The 23,838-nt window shown below is 39.4% G+C and overlaps 1 protein-coding gene across 1 annotated transcript; it reads left to right on the top strand.

The window, feature by feature from the left end:
• The first annotated feature begins 1,105 nt into the window (after nucleotides 1-1,105).
• nucks1a (nuclear casein kinase and cyclin-dependent kinase substrate 1a) lies at nucleotides 1,106-21,408 on the top strand. Its single transcript, XM_053315044.1, has 8 exons — nucleotides 1,106-1,391; nucleotides 11,205-11,254; nucleotides 12,700-12,790; nucleotides 13,711-13,757; nucleotides 13,871-14,023; nucleotides 18,216-18,365; nucleotides 20,066-20,218; nucleotides 20,906-21,408. The coding sequence occupies exons 1-8, from the start codon at nucleotides 1,375-1,377 to the stop codon at nucleotides 21,154-21,156; spliced, it is 912 nt and encodes a 303-aa protein (XP_053171019.1). The 5' UTR covers nucleotides 1,106-1,374; the 3' UTR covers nucleotides 21,157-21,408.
• The last annotated feature ends 2,430 nt before the right edge of the window (nucleotides 21,409-23,838 follow it).

Genomic DNA, 23,838 nt, shown 5'->3' on the forward strand with positions numbered 1-23,838 from the left:
ACCATAAACCAGATCAGGTATATCTGTGTTGTTGATTTTTAGTTTATCTTTAGGGCCAAGCTGCACCTCATTTAGATGGGGTTCCATGCTCTTGATTGTATACAACATGTAGCACCTCAGCACAGTAAAAAGTAGTACCGCCACAGTGGCAGTACAAGACCTTGAGCTCAGTACATTTATATACTTGCATTATGCATTTCTATGGCTCCCCTTACCCCTTTATCTTTAGCACAACAAACCAAAAAGTGGAACCACTGATAATATTTTTAGATGAAGGGATATATTTTGTACATACTCTACAGTACTGTATAGAAATCCTATTTTTATTGGACAAGCTGCATTTAAGAACATGCAAAAGTGGAGCAGTGTCAGACCGGCATGAAACCCAATTCCGGGGCAGGCTCATGAAGACCGGCTTGATTGCATGTTGACCCATTCGGTCCAAATTAAAACACAGATTTATCCAGAATCACTGCAAATGTTTAACAGTGGTGAGGGGTATAGGAACTGCAATTGTGCAGCAGCAACTGCAGTGTGCAGCCTAGTAACAGATACTTGTTACAGACTGAAGATAATAAAAACAGGCCTGGGTGAATGACATTTATCACTGAAACAAACACTATAACATGTACCTGTAATATTGCAGGATGTACAGCTGTAATGTTATAAACTGCTTGCTACCTGCATCTCATGCTGCAGCAGACTGCCAGGTGAAACAGAAGAAGGCCAGTCTCAGTATCAGCACCACCACCACAGTTTATGTAAAATATATTAAACAGTATCATTATGTTGACATGATTTTTGTGCACGTTGTAACCTATAATTGCAATGTTGCTTTATGGTCTTTTGGGACCCACACTGAATGTTTGCATCCAACCTGAGGGCCTCTTTTTGTTTTCTTAACAGTGCTAATACAACCGAGCCTGCTAGCGGAGGCGGGGAACTATATGCTAAATGTGCTCTGACGGGCAGCTTAGTCCTCCAATGAAAATAACCCTCGTCGTTCAAATGAGCCAATGGGAGCGACGAGGCGCGGCGCTTCTCCTCTCAGCGGGCCGTGGGGGCGGTGCTCGTCGCCGAAGACCCACCCCTCAAGGCCGCGGGGTTTGGTTGCACATAGGCTGCAGTTTCAGTTTGTTTTATTCACCATTTTGAGTAGCTGAAGGTAAAAAAAATAAGAATATTTGCGTTTGGAGGACAAGTCGCTGCCGCACTTTTATTTTCACGCGTTAGCTCGGACGGCGGAGTCGTGCGTCAGCCTCGCTCCTCCTCGGGTGTTTTGCAGAGCGGGAACCTATATTTCTTTTTTTCCCCCGTCGCTTTTTCTTCTCCCCCCTTTTCTTACATCCTTAACCTCTACAGTATTCCTGCAAAATGTCAAGACCAGTGAGGTAGGTGTGCTAAATCTGTCCTCTGCTCTGCGTAAAGTTTAATAACGACGCCGTGCTGGCAGCCACCGCAGATTACACGCACGTCTTGAACCATGTTGTGTTTTTATGAGCTGGGAATTTGTGTATTTCATGAAAAAATAATGGGAATGTGTGCGTGGTGTGTGTGTGCAGCCTCTGTCTCTCTCTAACATGGATCCCAGCGGTGTGGACTGAACGCCATGTCTGTGCCGTGTGTCTCACGCTTTTTAAACGGCTCCATCATGAGCATTGTTGGCTGCTTTGCAGGCCGAGAGGAAAATTAGTCGGTGTGATTTAACCAGCTGCGTTTTACGGCTCACTCGTGCCAGGCCTGATAATATTTTTCCCTCTCTGACTGAGAATGAGAATATGGCCACCCCATTCATCCAGGGGAGGCACTGAAACGCTAAAATCCCCCCCACACCACACACAAAAAAAGCTCGACCGGAGGAGGAGGAGGAGGAGGTGGTCGGCCTCGAGATTTGATCTTGTTACCGCGCAGACTGGGCAGGTCTGTGCTCTGTCCTCCATTATGTCGCTTTTCGAAAGGTTTTAGTAGTAGTAGTAGAACAACAGAATATATCGTGTGTTAGTCTGTGAGGATGCCGTTGGTGCAGATCTACATTTTCACTTGTGGCAGTAAATTAACGCTGTTGGCTGATGTCAGAGGGAGGCGGAGAACTACAAAAAGTCACCACACCCCCTCAATGCAAGATTCCCACTGTGATTAGAACACATGAGGTGTCTCTGCCCCCTTCTAACGCACACTAACCCGCCTTTTAACCCCAGCATAAGTCATTTTATACTTTAAAATCTTGTATCAAATGGGTTTTTTTTTTTCTATTTCTTCTTCCTTATGTGAAAATTGATTGTATTATTTGGCTTTACATGTGTTCAGGGACTGTAAGAAAATGTATGGAGGGTGAAAGCTGCTTAAAAAAAAGCTAGGCCCTGAATAGTATTAAAATATCATGACTAAGAAAAATACTTTCTAATATCTCAAAAGTAACATAACCACTGCATATTTAAGAAAAATGTTATTACAGTATTTAAATAGCAACAATTATTTCTGTTATGGTAATGTGAAAATGGAGTATATTATTTGGCTTTACTGGTCCCCTGGGACTGTAAGGAAATGTATGGAGGGTGAAAGCTGCTTAAAAAAAAGTCCCGACCATTATTAAAATATCTTGACTTTAAAAAAATACTTATATCTTAGAAGTAACATAACCACTGAATATTTAAGAAATGCTTTTACAGTGTTTAAATAGCAGCAACAATTATTTCTGATACTATAGTAGTGTGAAAATTAAGTATACATTATTTGGCTTTACCGGTCTTCAGGGGCTCTAATAAAAATGTATGGAGGGTCAAAGCTGCTTAATAAAGCTAGGTCCCGAATATTATTAAAATAACTTGACTTAGAAAAATCTCAAGAGTAACAATCATTGAATATTTAAGAAATAAATGTTATTACAGTGTTTAAATAGCAGCAGCAATTATTTCTGATATTAAGGAAATGTGGGCCTCTCTTACATTTGGGTCATCTGCACGGCATATGAGCTGAGATGATGTACTGAAAGCTTGGTTATACGCTACATATGGATGGCTATAGCTTGCATCATCAGCTACATCATCAGATCCCTATTCTTATTTAAAAAAAAGAAAAACGCTCAACACAAAACTTGGTCACACACCAACAGCAGCCTTAGAAATTATGTTTCAAGCTTATTGCGCAACAGCGCAGCCTCTTATTTGAAAAAATGCCTCCCCAAAGCACAGAGCCATTAAGGACAATGTTCTGTTGTGGTCACGTTGATTAGAGCACAAGCAATCTCTGTGACGCTGCAAGCCAAACACGCAAACTTTTATTTACTCTTACTTTCTTTGTGTGATCATTATTTCACTACAGATTGATTGAGTTTGGGGTTATTCTATGAATCGACGTACTGCATAACGATAACAGGGTGACTGGACCTCAGTTATCTCCACAAACAGAACACAAATGCTGCATTAAAGGCCCAATACAATCCAAAAACTAACATATGGACCTAATTTAATTGTTTTTTGGGACCCAAGAAAAAAAGGGAACCTGGCTTAAAGGGAAACTTTAGTATTTCTCAACCTGGGTTCCATTTTCCTATCTTTTTGGGTCTAAGTGAATAATTGGGACGCCAATTTTTGAAATTGGTCCAGTATTGAGTGAGAGCACTGGAGCTGGCAGCTGCAAAACAGGCTGCAATGGGATCAAATGGGGCAATTGCGCCTCGTCAAATTACAGCCATTAAAAGTGTTTGTTTTAACCACAGACAGTCAGATTGTTATTATATATGTCTGACACCATTATGGAATCGATCTCTTTATGGTTTGTTTCCATATCGTATGTAAATGTCTTATTTTTATTATCTTATTTTAAATAATTTTAACATTTTTGTTTCCTCACACCTAACTGTTTTTCTAATCCTGCTTTTGGTGCATCCTTATTGTAAATGTTTGAGTGGTGTGCCAGGAGGAGTTTGTAGTGTTGGTGTAATCTTTTAGATAACACTAAGTGTAGCTTAGTCATGGATGAATATTTAGCCCTGACTTTGACATTTCTCTGTAGGGATTCTTTTAATAATGTTGTCAGACACTTAAAATAACAATGTGAGCCTGTCAGTGGTTAAAAACAAGCACTTTTAGTGGCTGTACATTGATGGGGCACTATTGCCCTGTCAGATTACATTGCAGCCTGTTTTGCAGCTGCTGGCTGCAGCACTCTCACTCAGTACTGGACCCCATTAGTCACTTAAACACAAAAAGAAGACAAATTGGGTTCTGGCTGCAAAATGGTGAAGTTTGCCTTTAACTTTTGCCACAACACATTGCAATGCCATTCACTAACACACGATGTTGGCCTTACAAAAATGTGCAAGCACACAATTTAGTTACCTTGCGGTTGTGGAGGCAGAAGATAAAATGGCTGACTTTCAAGAATTGTAAAATGCTGCCTCAACGCCATAAATCTGGGCTAAAAACAGGCTTTCCCCATGTGCTGTTAAAATTCAGACTGCCCTCCCATAAATAAAGAAAAAAAACCTCCACTATACAATTTTCATACTGTACCTTTAAATGTCTTCAGTGTAGATTTAAACTTGTGGAAATAAATCAGAAAGACCTCGTAATGGTGTTTAGATAAAGCAGGTCCGTGTACCATGATTCCAATGAACAAAACATCACAATATTATTTAACTAGAATTTAAACAATTCATTAAGATAAGACTTAATTAATCCCCAGAGGGGAAATCTACATGTTACAGCAATTAGGGCTGGGCAATTAATCGAAAAAATAATCAAAACCGACATTTAGAAACTCTAATCGACTTAATCTTGCTCATGTCAATTAATGGTGGTGTTCACTGTTGCCATGACAGCAAAGGTTGCATATCTTTAAGGAATTTGGAAACTTGTCTCCAGTGATCATTTTAACCCAAACCATGATCTTTACATAGTTCTAATCAAGTAAACTAGACATTAACCACAGCGTCACACCTTAAAACATCTTTATTATCACTCCCTATAGATACTCATGTGTGAGGGCAGCAGTGGAAAATACAAAACAAAACAAACTGTGAAAATACATAATTGTTCATCATGGAGATAGTCGTTCATTAATTCTAATCGAAGTTAAAAGTTCAATTAATCATGATTTAGATTTTTGCCACAATCGCCCAGCTCTAACAGCAATGCAGTAAACAGGTAACAATGAGTATTAAATAGAAAGTCAGTTACTCAATCAGCAACAATTTAGACAAATACTCATTTGTCATTTTCTTAGTAAAGCCCCAAAACATCACATACCTCCATCTTCTATATTGTAAGGATGCACTGCTTTTCTTTGTCTTCCATGAGAGTGAATGAATAAAAGTTGGTTTTGGACTGTTGGTCAGACAAAGTAAGACATGTAACATTTGGCAAACATGTAAGTGGTTGAAAATCATCAATCAGATTTATCAGTAATGAAAATGATCTTTAGCTACAGGCCTAAATTTGACCATCCATTGTCCTATAATACAAGGTGAGTACTTAAGAATAATATATATATATATATATATATATATATATATATATATATATATATATATATATATATATATATATATATATATATAATCATTACCTCATCTTACCGAAACATATTATAATTATAATGTACAAATTAAACCTTTCATATCAGGAAAAATGTTTAACCAAGTGCTTCAGGCACTTTCACTTAAAAACAACACAAAACCCTACCTCCCTTGTTCTTCACTGAGCAGATGATTGTAACACCACTGTTGAACAAAGGTATCCAATTTAAATTTCTTTATGAAATCTAAAATCTATCCAAAACTTTGCTCCTACCTGTTGGACACACTGACCTGAAACGTTTTCCTTTTTAATATTATTTCTTCATATAAGATAAAACTCTGGTTTATCCACACATTACCTTCACATTCCAAGTCTTTTTCATTCAACTTGCTTTTGATAAGAGCTATAACACCTTGCCTTTATTGGTGAAATAACCTTTAACACATTTTACATCCAGCAAAAGTCCAGACAAAATATATGAAGTTTTAAAAACTGCTTAATAACTTTAAAATGGAGACAGTTCAGACATTTAAAAAAGGAACATCCATTAAAAACAAAGCATCAATTTTCAGTTGGTGACCATTTATTCTTCTCAGAATAACACTCGAACCATCCTTTTACATCCAGTTGTAAGATATTTCTGTATAAACTAGAGACAAAACTACTACTACTAACTACTTTCAATAAGTACTAAATCTTGCCCCCCTTCTTCTTCAAGCAATAAAGAGTAGCTTGAAGTGGCCAGTTTAGTTTGTCCCAAGAAAATCTACTAAAACCTGGTGATCTGGTAGTATCAGACCATTGATTGGACAGAGCATATTACATTACTGACAGGGATCAACCGTGTCAGACCCCTCATTCTACTTTAAATGGAAACCCCAGTCCTCCGTTAATCTTTAGCAGATTCAATGTTTCGGTACAAAAACCTTGATCATGGGTCGAGACCAAACCGCTCTGAGTTCTTCCAAAGATAGAGGTGTTCCAACTTGTCAAAAGCTTTTCATGGTCTAACAAAATGAGACCAACATCCAAGCCCAATGAGTTAGACATATCCAAAACATCCCTAATTAAAGACACATTGTCTACCACAGACCTATGAGACACACAGTAGGTATGGTCTTGGTGTATGACCTGGTCCAGCACTTCCTGTGAATCTGTTAGCCAGAGCTTTTAACACAAGGGCTCCACAATAACTTTTTTTCATGTCACAAACAGCAATTCACCATCCCGAAGTGAATGTGAACTGTCCCAAAATCCAAATGTTTCTTTACTTTGTAAAGCCAGACAGTTTGCCCGAGGCCTCCAAATCACTAAATCCACTCCTGTTGACGTATGAGTATTTTTCTTTGACAGTTTACAGATTAGAGACGCCGCTTTTAGTAATTGTAAACGTTTCTATAGTAAACTGTGTCCTTGCAATACAGTTTCATATTTACGTTACCTAGTGCTAATAACCCATGTTGTGTGCTGACTGCATCAATAATCCCCAGCAATCTCTCTTGTGCAGTTGTAGAAATAATTGTTATTAGTGTCTGTATATTTCTTAGTATTCCTCGTCGTTGGTTTGTATAGTTGGGAGTCAATAATTTGTGCCTGATGGGGAAAAAATGAAGCTGAGCAACAGCGGACTGTAGCTCTGCTTTGCTCTCTGTTCACATTTTAGAAAATACAATTAATACTTTCCTCATTAATGATGTATTATTTCACCACCTGCGACCCATCCGCTATTAATCAGAATGTAATTAATTATGACCTGACCCTGCCGATTTGAATGGTTTAAGGCTTAGATTATATCAAAAAAGACCACCATATAATAGCTTTAGCCAATATATTCACACAGAACAGGTTAGCACAGTGTTTTTTTTAATCAGCGCAACATATTAGCAACATGCTGCTAGCAAGCTGTTTGTGACTTAGGGAATAGATGGACCGGTACTGTGGGAACATTTCAGGTCTGGTGTTGAGTAGCCAGATGATGTGCTCAGTTGTACTCAGTGCTCAGTTCTGTTTAGCAAAATACAAAATCCCTTTCATCATGGAGGTGACTTGAGGAATATCTCTGCTCTTCATGAACATGTTTACTGTCTGTGGGACAACGGCTTGCCATTAGTCTTGAGACCTGCTTTTAACAGGACCTTATAGTCTGTGTAGAGGAGAGAAACTGCCAGCTCTCAATGTCTTGCAGATATCAGAGCTATTACATCTCTCATCCAGCTTAACTTTACCCAAGGCCTCCCAAAAAGCTTTATAAAAATCCATATATTAAAATTAACCAGCAGTCTGTCAATGTCAGGGACTTTTCGGTCTCCATGCACTGCAGAGCAGTATATAACTCAGACAGTCTCAGAGGTTCCCCAAAACTGGTATTCTCTTCAGCAGAGATCCTTGGTAGTCTATCACAAAATGAAGCAAACAGCAGTTCATAGTCTTTATATTCTCTCCTGTCCAGCTCACTGCTGTACGCCGAATCTCTCCAGCCTCTGTTATGTCCTGTCCTTCAGCTGAGCGTTGGGTGTTTAGAAGCCTGCTCTGCCCATTTCTTTTCTCTAGACTAGAAAATAAACTGGAACTGCATTTATAAGATTAGCACCGTGAAACCTTGACCAAACCCAGGCTCTCTGCACCCCTGCTTTGTAAGTCTTCAATTTGTACTGTTTTTGAATTAAGGACTTCAGAACGTCATTGATTTCCTGTGGACTCCTTGTGCAATTAAAATCTCCTCCCAATAACAAAAAATCACCTTAATTCCAACTCATCAGAATGTCATTGAGCACATTTAGCACTGCTACCCTATTCAGACCAACAACAAGTGCAAACATAACAATGAATTCTCATCTGCGATTGAAAAAAAAACAACTAATAGTAAAAAAGATGCCAACCCCTCCACTCACTGAGTTCAGACAACCCCCCCCCCTCCATTCACAGCCTGCCAATCTGACTCATTGACTTCACCAACATTACATCAATGCCTTTCATCTTTACAAACTCATATAAAATGCTCTTTTTTCATATTCCTTGCTAAATTCAAGGTAGCAACTGTGAACTCATAAGAAAAATGCCAGCCATCTATACAATATATCACAAAACTACAAATAACAACTGACATTATGCTTTTCCTCTTTGTCATCATGGAGTTTGTGCTCAGTAAACGCCAGTCCTCTTTTCCACTACCACTTGATCTGGCTTACTCAATGATCAACTCTTTTTCTGAGAAATACTTCTCTTCGTTCACACCTTTTTTTAAATATTTTCTGTAAAACCTGTTTCATCTCTTCCACCCCCTAAGGATTTTTTGCTTTCACATCCAAAGATTTTTTAAAGTTTTCTTTGTCCACTCACTTTAAGGCTAGTTGGTTTTTTTAGACTGTCTTTTCCGCCAAATAACCTTTTCGACTGTCCTACTCATCCACCATTTCAACATCTACTGCCTGCTCTTCCTCTGCTCCAACCTCTACCTCCATCACACCTTCCTGAATCCACTTGATTTTCAGCAAAATAATAAAGTGCAGGCAGAAGGAGTGTCTGTAGATACAGTGCATACACCACCACACACTTACTTTTGTATACTATCATCTACTGTCTATACATAGTTTTTTTTTAAGGAAATAGTGTACCTTTTAAAAGATGTATCTTTAGATTAGGGTTAACTTTATTGTCATTGCACATCATACAAACAAGTACAATAACAACAAAATGCAGGTTTGGATCCAACTCGAGTGCAGACTAGTGAAGTGCTGAGAAGAAAATATGTTATTTATAAAGGTGGAGTTTTAAGTCATATCTACACAGGAGAAGTTAAGTAAACCAAACGTTTCTAAATCCAGTCCCCTGTTTTTTTGTTCTTAATCTAGACTTCCGCGTTTGCGTTAAACAAAAGATAGCGCCCTTAAAACCTGGGAAATGATAATCACTAACTAGCAAAACCATTGAAAAACAAACATACTGAATCAACTGAGTTTAGCTTGGCTAACAGGCCGACTCCGGTAAGCCTTCAATGATCTTGTCAACATCTTAAGCTGATAAGTAAGGGACTTTGCCATCACTGATTGGATATACCAACCAGTGGATCTATAGAACTACAATGGCTGCTTGCAACTCAGTGTCTTGTATACACATCTAATCAGGGCTATGGTTGAAATAACAAAGGTGAGGGGCACTGCACAAAAAGGAAGTGCTGTCCTTAGCAGTCAGTTGCTGAGACCACCGCTATCTCCAGTGTCATGATTTGTGTCATCAGATTCATGCGTCATCCTCTTCCTAGTTAGGTGACACACTGTTATTGGGGGCAATGGAAAATATGTGAGATGTGTATGGTAATGTGTAAGCTTTGCAGTTATGTCAGTGGCTGCTGTTTCACATGTCTGAAGCCTTTACTGTGGTGAGCGTCTGCATGCTCGCCTGTTGTTGAAATCTAAGCACTCGTAAAAGTTTATGGCACCATTAAGGCGCGAATATACCCCATCACAAGTGACTGTTGGATGGTCCCACCGCTTCAGAAACCTCCTCCCCCTAAATCCTTTCTGACATCCGCATTGGGGGAGTCGCGTCCAACCATTTCTCCAACCAGCAACCCTTCATCCACGGTCATTCGTCGGTTGTTCATTGGAGAGAAATTAGCAGGGTTTGAACTTCTCTCAAGCGCTTTTATCATTCATTACACAGCAATTGCTTACACTTTTCAGATAGGAGAGACTCTCATATTTTAATGGAGCCCCATTTTAAAGGATAACGCACTCTATGACTCTGACTTGTGATGGCAGACTTTTCACTTTGCTTTCCCGTGTCACCTTTCGCAACATTGCTTTAGCCTTCCGATGTGGTTGGACACACTGAATAATCCATGTCTTTTCTGGCATAACCCAGCCCCCACCCACACCACAATCACACACTGCTATAGATTGGTATTACAAGTTAGTACATGTTGGACAACAATGGAAAAGAAATTGAAGTGTAGAGATGACAAAGTTATATATAGAAACAATCAAGCCAATTTAAGAGAGTAGTAATGACATTGATGTTGATTTTTCAACTGTAAAATTGGAGGGGACCTTTTTATTAAAAATACTTTGTGTTATGGGTCGTGTTAAGAAAATTAATTTTGAATATATATATATATATATATATATATAATACAGCTGTAAAAAAATGTTTTGTACCGATTAGGGTGTTTAACAACCTTCTTTTATTTTCTTTACTCAATTTTCAGGTGTTTTAATGCACTTGAATGCTTATTATAAAGCACTTAACCCTAACCCTTTCAGAACAAGTTAGACTAACACACAATCAGATAAATGATTTCTTTTTAACTTATGCCAAACCTGGTTGGTGTCAGTCTTGCCACGCAGCTTTTAGAGGTGTGTGTTACCTGAATTATGTTAGCTGCTGTCACCTGAGGCTTCCCTCATACACTTCGCCAAATTAGCCCTGGAAACAGTAGACGGTAGTGTCCAGTTCAGAGCTCCCAGCTGGAGGTTGTTTGTGGCTTCTCTAACTAATACAATCCAGATATTTGTACACAGCCGATGCGACGCTGCCTGATGAATTTGACAGAAATGACACAGAATAGGTTGTTACCCACCAACCTAGCCTGTAGCTTGAATGGACATGTCTACTGTCTGGTGTGTGCAGTGAAGTAACTTTGTCCTGTGTGAATGTAATCTGATGCAATGTGTTTTTTCTTCACAGGAACAGGAAAGTGGTGAACTACTCACAATTCAATGAATCTGACGATGCAGGTAAGAGAATCTCATGATGTCTTTCTATATATGTTGAAAGAGGACTGAGTGATGCAGAGAAAATCCTCTATTACTATCATGATTGATACATGTGATGTAGGGTTACAGTTAAATCAGTTAAAAGTTTACAGACAGGAATGTTTGTTTTTCAGTAATCTAATTAAATCGCTGATAGATTTAAATACTTTAATCTCATTGAGGCAAAAATTAAATCTTGATTTGCAGTATTGTCACAATAGTATACAATACATCCACAGTGTCAATGATTTGGCAATTCCTTGATGGACATATTTCTATCTTCTCATAGTATAGTATATAGTATAGTTCTCATATAACCCAACTTTGTGTGGTAGAAGCCATAACGACATAATACTGGAGCTGATCAATTATATATAACAGATGATTCTGCTGGATGAAAAGACACTGACTCACAGAATCATGATTGTGAATCACTTCACAAATAGATTGTTGAACAGTGATCAATCAACATGTGTTGATAAAACAATAAGTTTGAGTGCATCTGAGATTTAATAACTTAATAATTGGCTTCTTCACATCATCAAAGGCCTCTCTCTTCTTCGTCACAGCGATGATTCAGTCAGGATATCCCTCTATATGACTGGACTTTGGTAGTATCTCATCCCTCGTATGAGTGGAGTGCACCCACATGGTGAAGCTCCTTGTGTTGGTTGGATGTCCGATGGTTTGGTTTCTCTCTTAGTGATCTCAGGGCTTCGTCCAGGTTTAGGACTTCGTTCAGAGGTTGAGAGACAAACAGTGTGGGGTGTCTGCTCTCTGCCCCTTACTCAACCCCAATCACTCACTAATTATTTCACCTGGAGCGACCTTTTAAGCTCTATATTTTCAGCTTCCATGTCACCTCACTTAGGAGTTGGTCTACGGTGGTGTAGAGCTGTGTGAGACAGTCGTTAGTTAAATCGGCAGCTTTCTCTAGTTACTAGAAGACATTAAAATAATCTCATACAACATCAACCAGTGAAGCAGAGCTCTGCACTAACAAACCAGAAGGTAACCATCACTCATACGAAAGCTGCCAATTCTTGTTGGGTGAAAAAAATTAAGAGTCGATGTTCAAAAACCTATGCTAACCTAACCTAGTGTGGTAGATGTCAGTGAGTGTCAGTGGTATTAGTATGGAAGTATTTTCAGGCACTGGAAACTTTTGCCACCTTTCTATTTATTCAAATGAGAATCGTAGAAAGAAATAATTGTGAATTAAATTGGAGCACAAAGAGTTAAATCCAGATTTCTGCTCCTAGAATATGTCAAATTTCATAAAGAATAAGGAACTCAATCTAACTATCTATCTAACCCTCATGCTTTCATTTTTTGTCGTTTGTATTTTTTAATGAGGATGTTTTCTAGAAAAATGAAAAGGTGTGTGGATGTATTGGAGTGCAAACGTCTGTGCTCTTCCTCTGCAGATGAGGAGTATGGTGACGATAAGCCTAAGAAGGTGCGCGCAGCCCCTCGTGAGCCAAAGCACAAGCGCTCAAAGAACTCACAGGATGACAGGTGAGCCCTGATGTAACTCAATGATAGTCACTGTGTCCACCTGTTCCTAGCCTACGGTTCAGTGCTGTCACTGTCTGTGGATTTTCATCATTCCATTTGCCATGTCAAGAAAAAAGAAATCAGAGACGGGTTACCATAGCGATTTACAGTGATGTCACTGTTTCACAACGTTCTGATGGAGATCATTGAGTTTCTCAGACAGATGTTCTACATTATGAACATAAATCAAGTTTACCTCCATTCATTTTTCCTCCAATTAAACAAAGCAGGTAATAAATAGAACGGCAGGTAAGTGAATACATCAATGAAGTAATGGTGATTGATTTTGTCCATGAATTCTATTGAAAGGCCCAACATTTAAACTTAAAAGAATGCTACAGAAAAATATCATGTTTATTATAAATGCACAACACTGCCTGATAATGCATGACATAATAATGCATCATAGAAATGTATGAGAGAGAGAGAGAGACTAGGTGATGGATCAGATGCAGCATCAGGAGGAGACAGCCAGGTGTGTGTGTGTGTGTGTGTGTGTGTGTGTGTGTGTGTGTGTGTGTGGCAGAGCACGACTGGTGGGTGAGACAGACTGTGGGAGATGGAGACGAGCCGTGTTTAATTCATCATGGCTGCAACCTGTGATGTACCGCCTCTCAGAAATCTTAGTCATCGCGTAGTGCAGCATTCACACTACCCGATGACTAACACTACCAGTCAATGGGCAGCATATATTTAAACTCAACCTCATGTTTATTAATAGAAGAGCATCAACCGAGAAGCTCATTAGGCTCTCATGTTTTTTAATTGATGTTATTTGGTTTACAAATACGCCTCAGTTGCCAATTAAAAGTAAATTGAAATTAATTGGTTGTTCTTATTGTCGTTGCTAAGATGGTTTTTTTTCTGATTCTTTTTTCCAGCGAGGACTCCGATGAAAAGGTCTCCAAAGCCAAAAATGATTCAGCCGGTAAGTGAGAGGAAGGTTTGTTCAGATGCAAACAGCTGGAATTTGATAAGCGGGAGGTGCAGGAGCTGACTGAGTTTTTCTTTTCCCCTCTTCCCCTCCCCCTGACGCCGTAGACGACTTTGGCAGCGATGAGGAGGACAACGACTTCGGCGAGGAAGAAGAAGAAGACGGAGGGAGCGACTACGAAGAAAAACGAGGGAAAAAGGGAAAGAAACCCAAGGTGGAGAAGCCTACCAAGAGGACGCCGAAGAGAAAACGGGCTGCAGGTAATAATATACATGAACTGTGGAATATGTGGAGTATATGTGGTGTGATGATGTGTCACATTTATATCAATACATCAAATGTTATGATTTAGATTGTTAAATTCTATATATGTTGTCTCCATATGTTTTACACCCCTGAGATAAGCTGAGGCAGGCTTGTTGTCGAGGTTCTTTTTTTGTTTTACCCATCAGAGAAAAATTGACCTGTGACAACACTTGGCTAAATCGTTTTGCCAATGATTCCAACATTAATAATAATAATAATAATAATAATAATAATAATAATATACTTTATTTATAGAGCACTTTCACAAAGCAGCAGAATACACAAATCATAAAATTATTCATTATTAATTTTTTAAAAATCGGTGTATAAAAAAATGTAAGAATAGACAAACTATTTAAAGGAGTTAAAAGCAATTCAAGGAAAATTAGAACAAAAAAATCAAAAAAGGTTTTCTGATTAAAAGTATGTTTAAAGAAGGGTTAAAGGTGCAGTGTGTAGAATTTCTTGCCATCTAGCAGAACGGACTTGGCAGAAATGTAATTTAGTATTCATAAGTATGTTTTAATTAGCTTATAATCAGCTGAAAACAAGACTTTTTGTGTTTTTGTTGGCTTAGAATGAGCTCTTCAAAGCAGGTCCTCTTCCATGGAGCACTGCCATGTTTCTACAGTAGCCCAGAACAGACAAACCAAACACTGACTTTAGAGAGGGAATTCCACACTTCTCATTACCACTGTAGTTTTTCCTACATACTTTGAGGGGAATTCAGTTGGTAGCAATCAGTAACCTCATTAATAGACTCCACTAAATCCTTCACACTGCACCTTTTAAAAGAGAAGCAGAAATTTTAATGGCCTTTTTAATAGGTGTCACACCATCAGTCAACTCAAGACCATTGTATGATTACATAGTTGGTTTAGCGAGGGTTAAAAATACAGTTTGACATCATAACCCTTAATCCATTAAATCTTTGTTTAATTAGCATCAACAGACTGTAGCTGACGTGAGGTTTCTCTGTCACTTCCGCGTTAGTACAAGTTGTAATAATGACTTGGAAGTCGGCAAGAACGTTATTTACAAGTCGCATTCTCGTAATTATGACAAATCCAATATGGCATTAACAGCCTCAAATCCCACAGGTCCGGATTCAGAGGGTTTAATGCGACCAATTTAAAGGCCCTGCAGGTGTTTCAGCTTGTTCTTTGCCAGACTCTGAGCACTAATACGAACGATGAAAGTGTAGTTTATTCCACTCTAACTCAGCGAGTCAGCGAAATGTCAAACACAACTTGTACAGTCTTGAATAGAGGTGTAATCAGGTCCAGTAAAGGCCAATTTGTGTGGACTCGCAGGTTGAGGTTCCATTAGAGTTTCACAGACACAGAAGTGTTCCACATGTGTTCGCTCGTAGTCGCAGCTGAATAACTTTCCAGAGTTGTAAAATCCAGTGTGAGTATTACAAACCGCTGTGCAGTTTTCCATATCAGCCTTTAAACCCAATAATCTGTTACTCCAACCAGACTTGCTGGATCACATTTCAGAGTCTCACCGGCACTTTAAACAACACACCCACACCAACAACAGCCCCTGTACTGTTTCCACAGGGCTGTTTTCACTCTGAATGCAGCTGAGGAGATCCTGTATGTTCCTCAACAACAAGAAAAAGTTGGAGGAAAAAAGCAAAACGACAGCTTTATGAGAACACTTCATACATACAATAGATGAGACAGGCTGTTTGCACTGTGCAGTTTCTCGCCATGTGTACAGTCTGTGCAGCCACAAAGTTTGGGCTGCGTGCAAACGTCCCCAGAGAGGTGCATGTGTGGACCCTCGCGGGTATGTGCACATGATGACATGTACGTCACGAGGACGAGGCGAGCATGAATTGGTCACAAGTGATAACAGCTGTGCGTGTACAACAGATGTGCAGCAGTATATGTGCTCCAAACTGGAGAAAGTGTCTGCCATTCACTAAGCTACCTGTTAACTACCTGTCATAAAGCAATGACCTAGATCCTTTATCTAGAGCAAGACACACCACTCTGTCCATGTTTCTGACCCACAAAATCCACTCCAATCCACTGCCTGTTTTAAACAGTGTGTAATGTGTTTCTAGTACAAAGCATACTGTCAACCAGACTACAGCTAAGACTTTGTTCTTTTTAGGGTTTGCTTAACTCACAGAATTAACCTTAAAATGAACAGTCATCTTAACCCTTCACCGCTAATATTAAGCACAGACAGTATTAGTCAGATAAGTTATTAAAATAACAGTTTACAACAGCAAGAGGGAAGTACTGCATGACTCTGACTCATATGACAGGTGCTCAGGTAAAAGTATGAAAAAAATCAAGGAAGTTTTGCTTGGTATTTTCCCTTAGTGGCTCACTATCTATCATCAGGTGAAATAATGGTATGAATTTATTCTTTGAGCAAAGGCAATCAAGCAGACCAACACGTATCACCTCTAAGTCTTCCTCATTTTTTTCATGGTTGTCTGCACCACTTCAAGACAAATATAAAAACTTCCTTCTTTTTTTGTTAATTAAAATTGCAGCTCTTGAAATTTGAAAACAGTTAAAAATTCAGATGTCATAACCTTTTCCAGGAAGAAACTTCGTGTATAGGAATGCAAAACTTTAATAAGAAAGATCTGACGCAAACAATGAAGAGTTGAGAGATACTGCAATACGTAAAATGTAGAATCTAATAAGAGCTTTAGATTCAATATTGTGTCTTCTTCATGGAGGGTTTCCAGGATGTTTTAAAAGGTCAGACCTCTGCACTGTGTTTGACAGACAGCAGTGCACACGAGTCTCTTCCTCCCACACCCAGCTGATTGTGACTGATTGAGTCGTTAGCCACACAGCGCTGTGATTGATCACTGTGAATGATAAGGCTGATCAATCAGTCTGTCGCTCGCTGAGCTGAGACTGACGGATGTCGGCAGCGTCTCATCTTTTTGTGATCAGCTGAGTGACGAGACGACGGTCTGAACAACGTCCTCGTCAAATATACCACTCTGCACTTTCCCCCTGAATCAGTCTGAGGGTTTATTTTTAAAGCTTTTTGAGTTTGGTGATGGGCAGACTGACATTTTTTTGGTTGATTTAAATCACTAAAATAACCACCATTTATATTTATATTTATATTTCATTAGTGTTTAAATGAATGAATATCTGTGTCCTGCAGGGCTGGGTATTGTTCCAAGCACCCTTGAAGTGATACCGATACCAACTTCATTCTATACCCATCATATGAATAGAAGCCTCCACTCATCCACATCTAAATAATTACATTTTTACACCAATGCATTTTAAAAGTCTTCAAATTATGAATTAATATTTATTAAATACAAAATGCTGAAATTCACCACAACTTCACAGGAGATGTTTCTCTACTTCTTGGTATCGATTTATTTTGGTCGATACCTTTTTAAAGGTATTGAGTACTGATACCCAGCCCTGATGTCCTGCACTGCATTAAACCCCATGCTGTGGCTTTCCTTTATTTAAGAAGAAGAATACAGCAGAGTAATGTTCGTCCCATCTGTATTTAGATACACAAAAGTAGTAACAGGAGATAGAAACCTTTTTTAGAAACGACCAACCAGTGAACAGGATGTTTGTGGTTTCCTTGATACATTTTGAGAGACACAGTTTGGTTAGTGTGAAAGTGTGTAATCTAAACTGCTGAGGCTGTAATTAATACTTTTGTTATCATTAAAAAAGACCAAAACTAACAATGAATTGATGTACTAATAGGTATTGTGTGTTTTAAAGGCTGATATGTTGTTCCTCAGCGAGCCACACTGTTACACCAGCTGACATGTACTCTGGTTTATTTGGACTCTTCATCTTTGTTGCATAAACACTCACTGCAAATGTGTATTAATCCACACCTGATAATAGTCCCAAAGGTGTGTGTCTTCAGCAGGAAGCTGTGGACACAATAGGGACTCACACTAACATGGTTGGTTTTAGTCTTTTTATGGGATTTGTTGACACTAAGAAAAAATGTAGAACAGCAGCAGTTTTTATTCTTATGTAGCTTTAATGAGCAGAGAGAGCAGCTGCATGAAGCCAGTAAAAAAGCATAACCTGTCAAAACAAGACGGCGTGTACAGTATATGGCTGATTATCCTCTGTTGACTGTCATTAATCACTGCGTGTTTTTGTCGTGCAGATGACAGCGATGACGACAGAGAAGTGAGTCGAAAGCGTACAGTGCGCCAGGCGGCCTCCAAGGCTGTGTCCAAACAGAGGGAGATCCTGCTGGGCGACGGAGGCAGCGAAGACGAGGAGCGCGAAGACCAAGAGGAGCCCTACATGGACCGTACGTACCACACACTGCAACACACACACACACACACACACACACACACACATAGAAACCACAAAGACCTGACGCATCAGAGCAATTAGAAAAATGTAAATGTGTATTTAAATTGGTACAATAACTACGTTATCAACTTATCATACAATAACATAATTATCAACATCATCATGTCTATATATGGACTTCACATTAGCAGCTAAGAGGCTATTCATGCCCACTCTATAATCCCACCCCCACCCTCTCTTGCATTACTATGCTATTATATTATCATTATATCAGATAATTATGTTCAAATTATAAATCATTTATCGCGATTATTTCTGAGACAATATATTGTCCAATAAAAGTAGTTATTGTGACAGACCTAGGTACTGCACACTAAAATATATCATTTAGTTTACAGCTTAAAAAAAAAGAAAATGATTGTACTGTGATGACTTGGGCTGGACAATATAGATCAAATCAAATGATCAAATACCTCGATATTGATATCGCAACAATATTGTAGGGTTGACTATCAACTTTCACAAAATATTCACACAATGACATTTTTGATAAATAATTATCAGTAATTTGGATATAATGACAAAGTGGCTAAAGGCAACATCATTTTACTGTAACGCAGCCTTTAAAACCAGGAAAAGACAACAGTTGTGCCGTCATGATATGACGTCCTGCCCTGCTGATGAAATACACAGATGCTGCTGTTAATATTGACATTGGCACCACATTTATGAAACTCAGCATTTTATGGGTCGACAGTGGTTCAACTTGTCATCTGCTGTTCAAAAATCAGCCCTGAAAAGGCTCAGCTAATGCTGACATAGAGTGGACCAGTTGGGACTTTTCTACATCATGAATGTTCGAGAATGATAGAATGATAACGCGTGCACTCATTTTCAAATGTATGCTCATCAAGAGCGACAGTTTTAGCTTCAGGAGTTAACAGCAGCTTCATCTGTGACTGTGTGAGGGAGGAAGAGCTGCTAGCTGCCACAAAAAACATTAGAAACCTTCCTCACATGTCGCCCTGCATCTCCACATCTCTGAGCTGTCTGTTCCTGCTCTTATCAGCTGGTAAAATCTTGTTTTAATAACATTAAATCTCAGTGTAAGTCAACCAGAGCTCTGTCAAAACTGAGCTTAGATCCAGCTGACAGGTCTGCAGAGCTGTGGTAATAACTCCAGTTACACCACCATGTAATGTATGTTTTAAAACAAGATTTTACCAGCTGATATCTGCAGGAACAGACAGCCGGAGAGATAAAGAGCTACAGGAAGAAATGTGAAATGATTTCTGGACACTTTTAATGTTGTTACACTGTTTGTTTTCCTTTGATGATTATTATTATTATTATTATTATTATTATTATGTTGCTGCTGAGCAACTTCTGCCCTCTCCCTCCCTCTTCTCCCCTATCTCTCTCCCTCCTGTCTTCAACACCTTTTAAAGTGGAGTCAGGCTCAGATCTGGGGCTGCAGTTACACTTAAAAAAAAAAAAGACGACTTTATTAACAATCATAATTCAAATTTAGAGGACAGTCAGGTTTCACTGTATGTTTTTTAATTGAGATTGGTCTGTCAGATGCTGTCAGATCAGTAACTCATCAGTACCACATCATGTCAGACTGCAGGACAGGAAAAGCATCAGTGTGTTTTAAAGGGTTCTTAAACATTCCCAAAATCTTGTGTGCAGCCGACGAGTCCGGCAGCGACGAGGACTTCATGGTGGAAGATGATGATGACAGCGACTACGGTCACTCCAAGAAGAGAGGCAAGAAGGTGATCCGACGGGGACGGCCGGAGAAGAAGGAGAAGAAATCCCCCAAGCCCCGACTAAAGGCCACAGGTGAGCCAACCAATCAGGACGCAGCAGTTTTACACGAACAATCAGTCTGATCAGTTCTATTGATTATAAAGTTTCTGTCAGTTCACATTCTCATCCATGTTATATGAATAATAAGTTTATCAAGCAGAGATAACAAAACATACAGATGTAAATAAAGATGAAGTTAAGTTGAGTTAGTTAGGTTTGATAGAAGTGTGTAGAATGTCACTTTAGACAGAAATAACATCAAATCACAACTGATCCTTTTGCTTTTACATTTAATACGGCTGATTTCCTGGACAGGGATTAAATCTAGTCCAGACTAGACCTGTTTCTCAATAGATATTTTCAGTCTTTAGTCTAGGACTAGTCTTTAAGACATTTTAAATGTTGCTGTTATTTCTGTACATTTATAAATTGCCATTTTGTCTAAAACTAGTTTATAAAGTTTATGAAGTGACAATGACTCCAGTTTGAGTCAGGCTCTAGTTGTAATGTTAAAATATCACCTGCTGTGTTCAGTCAAAACAAATTAGTAATATATATTGAACTCAAATGTTGAAGTGTATATTTGATTAACTTGTAAACATGACAGTAGCTCAGGTCCCGTTCATTCCTGTTGAAATCATGATGTAATCCAGAGTGCAGACGAGCTGTTTGAACACTGTGTATTGATCATATCAATGTTTTTATGGTCCCTCCCCTCAGTCACCCCCAGCCCAATGAAAGGCAAGGGCAAGGGCCGCCCCAGCGCCAAGGCCCTGGAGAAGAGCTCACCCAAAGAGGAGGAAGAGGAGGACCCCGAGAGTCCCCTGGAGGAGGAAGAGGAGGAGGCTGAGAAGAAGGAGACCTCCCCCGCCCCCAAGACGACGAAGGAGGCCGCAGGAGGGGAGGAGGAGGAGGAAGACGAAGAGGAGGAGGACGGCTCAGAAGAGGAGGCACCCTCTGGAGAAGACTAGAAGATTGGTACCCGTTGACACCCATCCTCGATGTCTCTCTCTCTCTCTCTCCCTCTCTCTCTCTATCTCTCTCTCTCTCTCTCTCTCTCTCTCTCTCTCTCTCTTCTCAAGTTTTTGTTTCTTTTGTTGCTCTGCGTTTATAGTTTTTATTTCTTTTTTTTTTTGTTTTGTTGTTGGTTTTTTTTTGTTTTCCTCATGGTGGCCTGGCTCAATGGTTTGGACTTAATGTGCTTTTTCTTTACACTGCTCCCCCCTCCCCCAACTCCCCCCCCCCCCCCCCCCCCCTCCCCCTCCCTCTCCCCTTTTAGCCTGGACCTGGTTTGCCATACTAACTGAATACATTGTGGTCATGTGATGATCTGGCGTACGGGAGGAGTTTTCTTGTATTTTGAACACTCAGCTTCACTTCACCCTCTCCGCATTAAAAAGATTCACTACAGCGTGACGATTCTGAACCGCGTCCACAGATGATGTTAAGAGTTTCCTGCTTTTCAAAGAGCATCCGTCCTGAGGTTGAACAAAGCAGTTCACTTTTGTTTGTGTTCTCCCTTTTTATGAATATCTATCATTATTATTATTATTATTATTATTATTATTATTATTGACTGATTCCTACCTGTTAACTTTACTGATGTCTGTGATTACTGGGAGTATTCTGAGCCTCCCAGGTATCAGTAACTAAAGCGCTGTATTCACACAGTCAACAGGCGTCCCGTTATCCTTTTCTTTTTGGTACTGTACTGTACGCTATTAAACACAGAGCATGTTTTAACACAGAAAAACAGTTTATTCAGTTTAAAGCTCTATTTTTTTCCCCCGGAATTTTTAACACCCAGTTCGTTTCCGACTTTATATTCACGCCCGTGGCTTTTTTCCGCGAGTTATTTCGAGAAGCGTTCCTCTCGTAGCCGCCGCCGCCACCGCCGTTCTGTAGATGTAGGTAAAGGCACGTTACTAAAGACAGGTGGTTGGCGGAGCGCCCCCTACACGCCGGACTGCCGCTAATCACACGTGACGAGCCAAGCATGCATGCGTGTGAGTGTGTTTTTATGTACTTTTTGTTTGAATTTCGTGTGCTTGTGTTGGGGTACTTCCTATGAGAGGGTCTGGCTTTTTTTTTTCTTTTTCTCTTGTTCTCAGCGTCCCATCAGCTGCCTATTGTGAAACGGTTTCTCTTATGTTGAGTTTTCAGATGATGCGCCATGCTACGTGAAGCTACACCCCTATCCCCCTTTTTTTTTCTCCCCAAAAATATCCACCCCTCCCTCACCCGAACCCCTACTATCCCTGCATGGCCACAGCATCTTCTCCACAGTCAATCCTTTGTGCCAGGCACCCTCCCCCCTAAAATCTTTTTTTTTTTGGTTGTTTTTCGTTTTTTAAAGAAATGCAAGAAGAGATGTTTCCTCTTTTTTTCTTTTTTCTTTTTTTTTTTCTTTTGAGAGTCCAAAAAAAAAAAAAAAAATTGAATGTTGTTTTTCTCCTGTTGGTTCATTGTTCTCTAATTCTCTATTCAGATTTTTTTTGTAATGTTTGTTTTTTAAGAAAAAGAAATAAAATGTATCTTGATTTTAAAAAAAAAAAAAAAAAAAGGAAAGTCGACCCTACTTCAATCTGTTTCTTGCCTGATGGTTGGAGCTGCAAAGGTGAAGAACAGCAGACCCAGCCATCCCTCCTTTTTAGTTACACCTGTCCTTTCTTTCACTCTTTCTTTCTTTTTTTTGGTTTGCAAAACACCCACCCACCCCCCCCTACACCCAAACTTTTCCTCCCTTTCTCCCCAGTCCCATCAGCTTAATGGTTACTATCAGTATCCATGCTCATATGTTCTTCAGAGCTATTGTTGCCCCCATATTAGAGATAATTCATACAGAGGAGGTGTGTATTTTAAAAGTTGAGATTAAAATTGGCATTGAAGCAGTGATAGTAACTATTCCTTACACACACACACACACTCACATACACACACACACACACACAGGCTGTATCCAGAGATCAGTCCCAGGCATTCATTTGTCTATTAATGCCTTAATTTTCATTGAGTTAAGAGTTTCAGCGGTGGCTCTGAAATCATCACTGGAGGCCTGAGAATGTAACCTGTCCTCGTGTTTTTAGGTCTTTGCTACGAACAGCGAAAAAAATTAAGGCTTAGAAACGAGTCGACCCGTACGTACGATCAGCAGACCATCCAAAGCCATAAACGATCTCAAAACTAGTGACTCGGGAGATCAGGTGCAGCACTTGCGAGATTGTCCTCTTTTTTGTGATACGTAGTGTTTGATGTCAAAGAAAAAACAAAAACGATAAAGAAAAAAAAAAGAGAGATAGAGAGCTGCTATTGTGATCTTGGGGACGTGGATCCATTTATTAGGTGAATATTCTTCGGATCGGTCCCAAGTTCGCAATAGAAACCGGTCCTGGATGTGTTCAGGACTCACTGGAACCGAGTCGTCGGTTCAGAAGCACATTGGATTGTTTTACGACTGTCCTTATTAGCAGGTTAGTGTGTTTTTTCTACGTTCCGATACTAAATTGGCACCCAATCCTTTAATAACGTCTGGCATTTTAAGACGATTGGATACAAATATGAAAAAAGTTTCAAAATAAAACGTTTATACAGTCTAATGCTCCAGAGAGTTGTTTGCAGTAGGATTCAGACACTGTCTTGTAGTTCACAACACT

This window comes from Scomber japonicus, chromosome 3 (assembly GCF_027409825.1).
Source record: "Scomber japonicus isolate fScoJap1 chromosome 3, fScoJap1.pri, whole genome shotgun sequence".
Taxonomy (NCBI): Eukaryota; Metazoa; Chordata; class Actinopteri; order Scombriformes; family Scombridae; genus Scomber; species Scomber japonicus.

Bases quoted from the DNA above. Each gene is read 5' to 3' on its own strand.
- nucks1a (XM_053315044.1), top strand. The intron at 11,255-12,699 runs GTAAGAGAATCT...CTTCCTCTGCAG, and splicing joins CAATGAATCTGACGATGCAG to ATGAGGAGTATGGTGACGAT. The intron at 18,366-20,065 runs GTACGTACCACA...TCTTGTGTGCAG, and splicing joins AGAGGAGCCCTACATGGACC to CCGACGAGTCCGGCAGCGAC.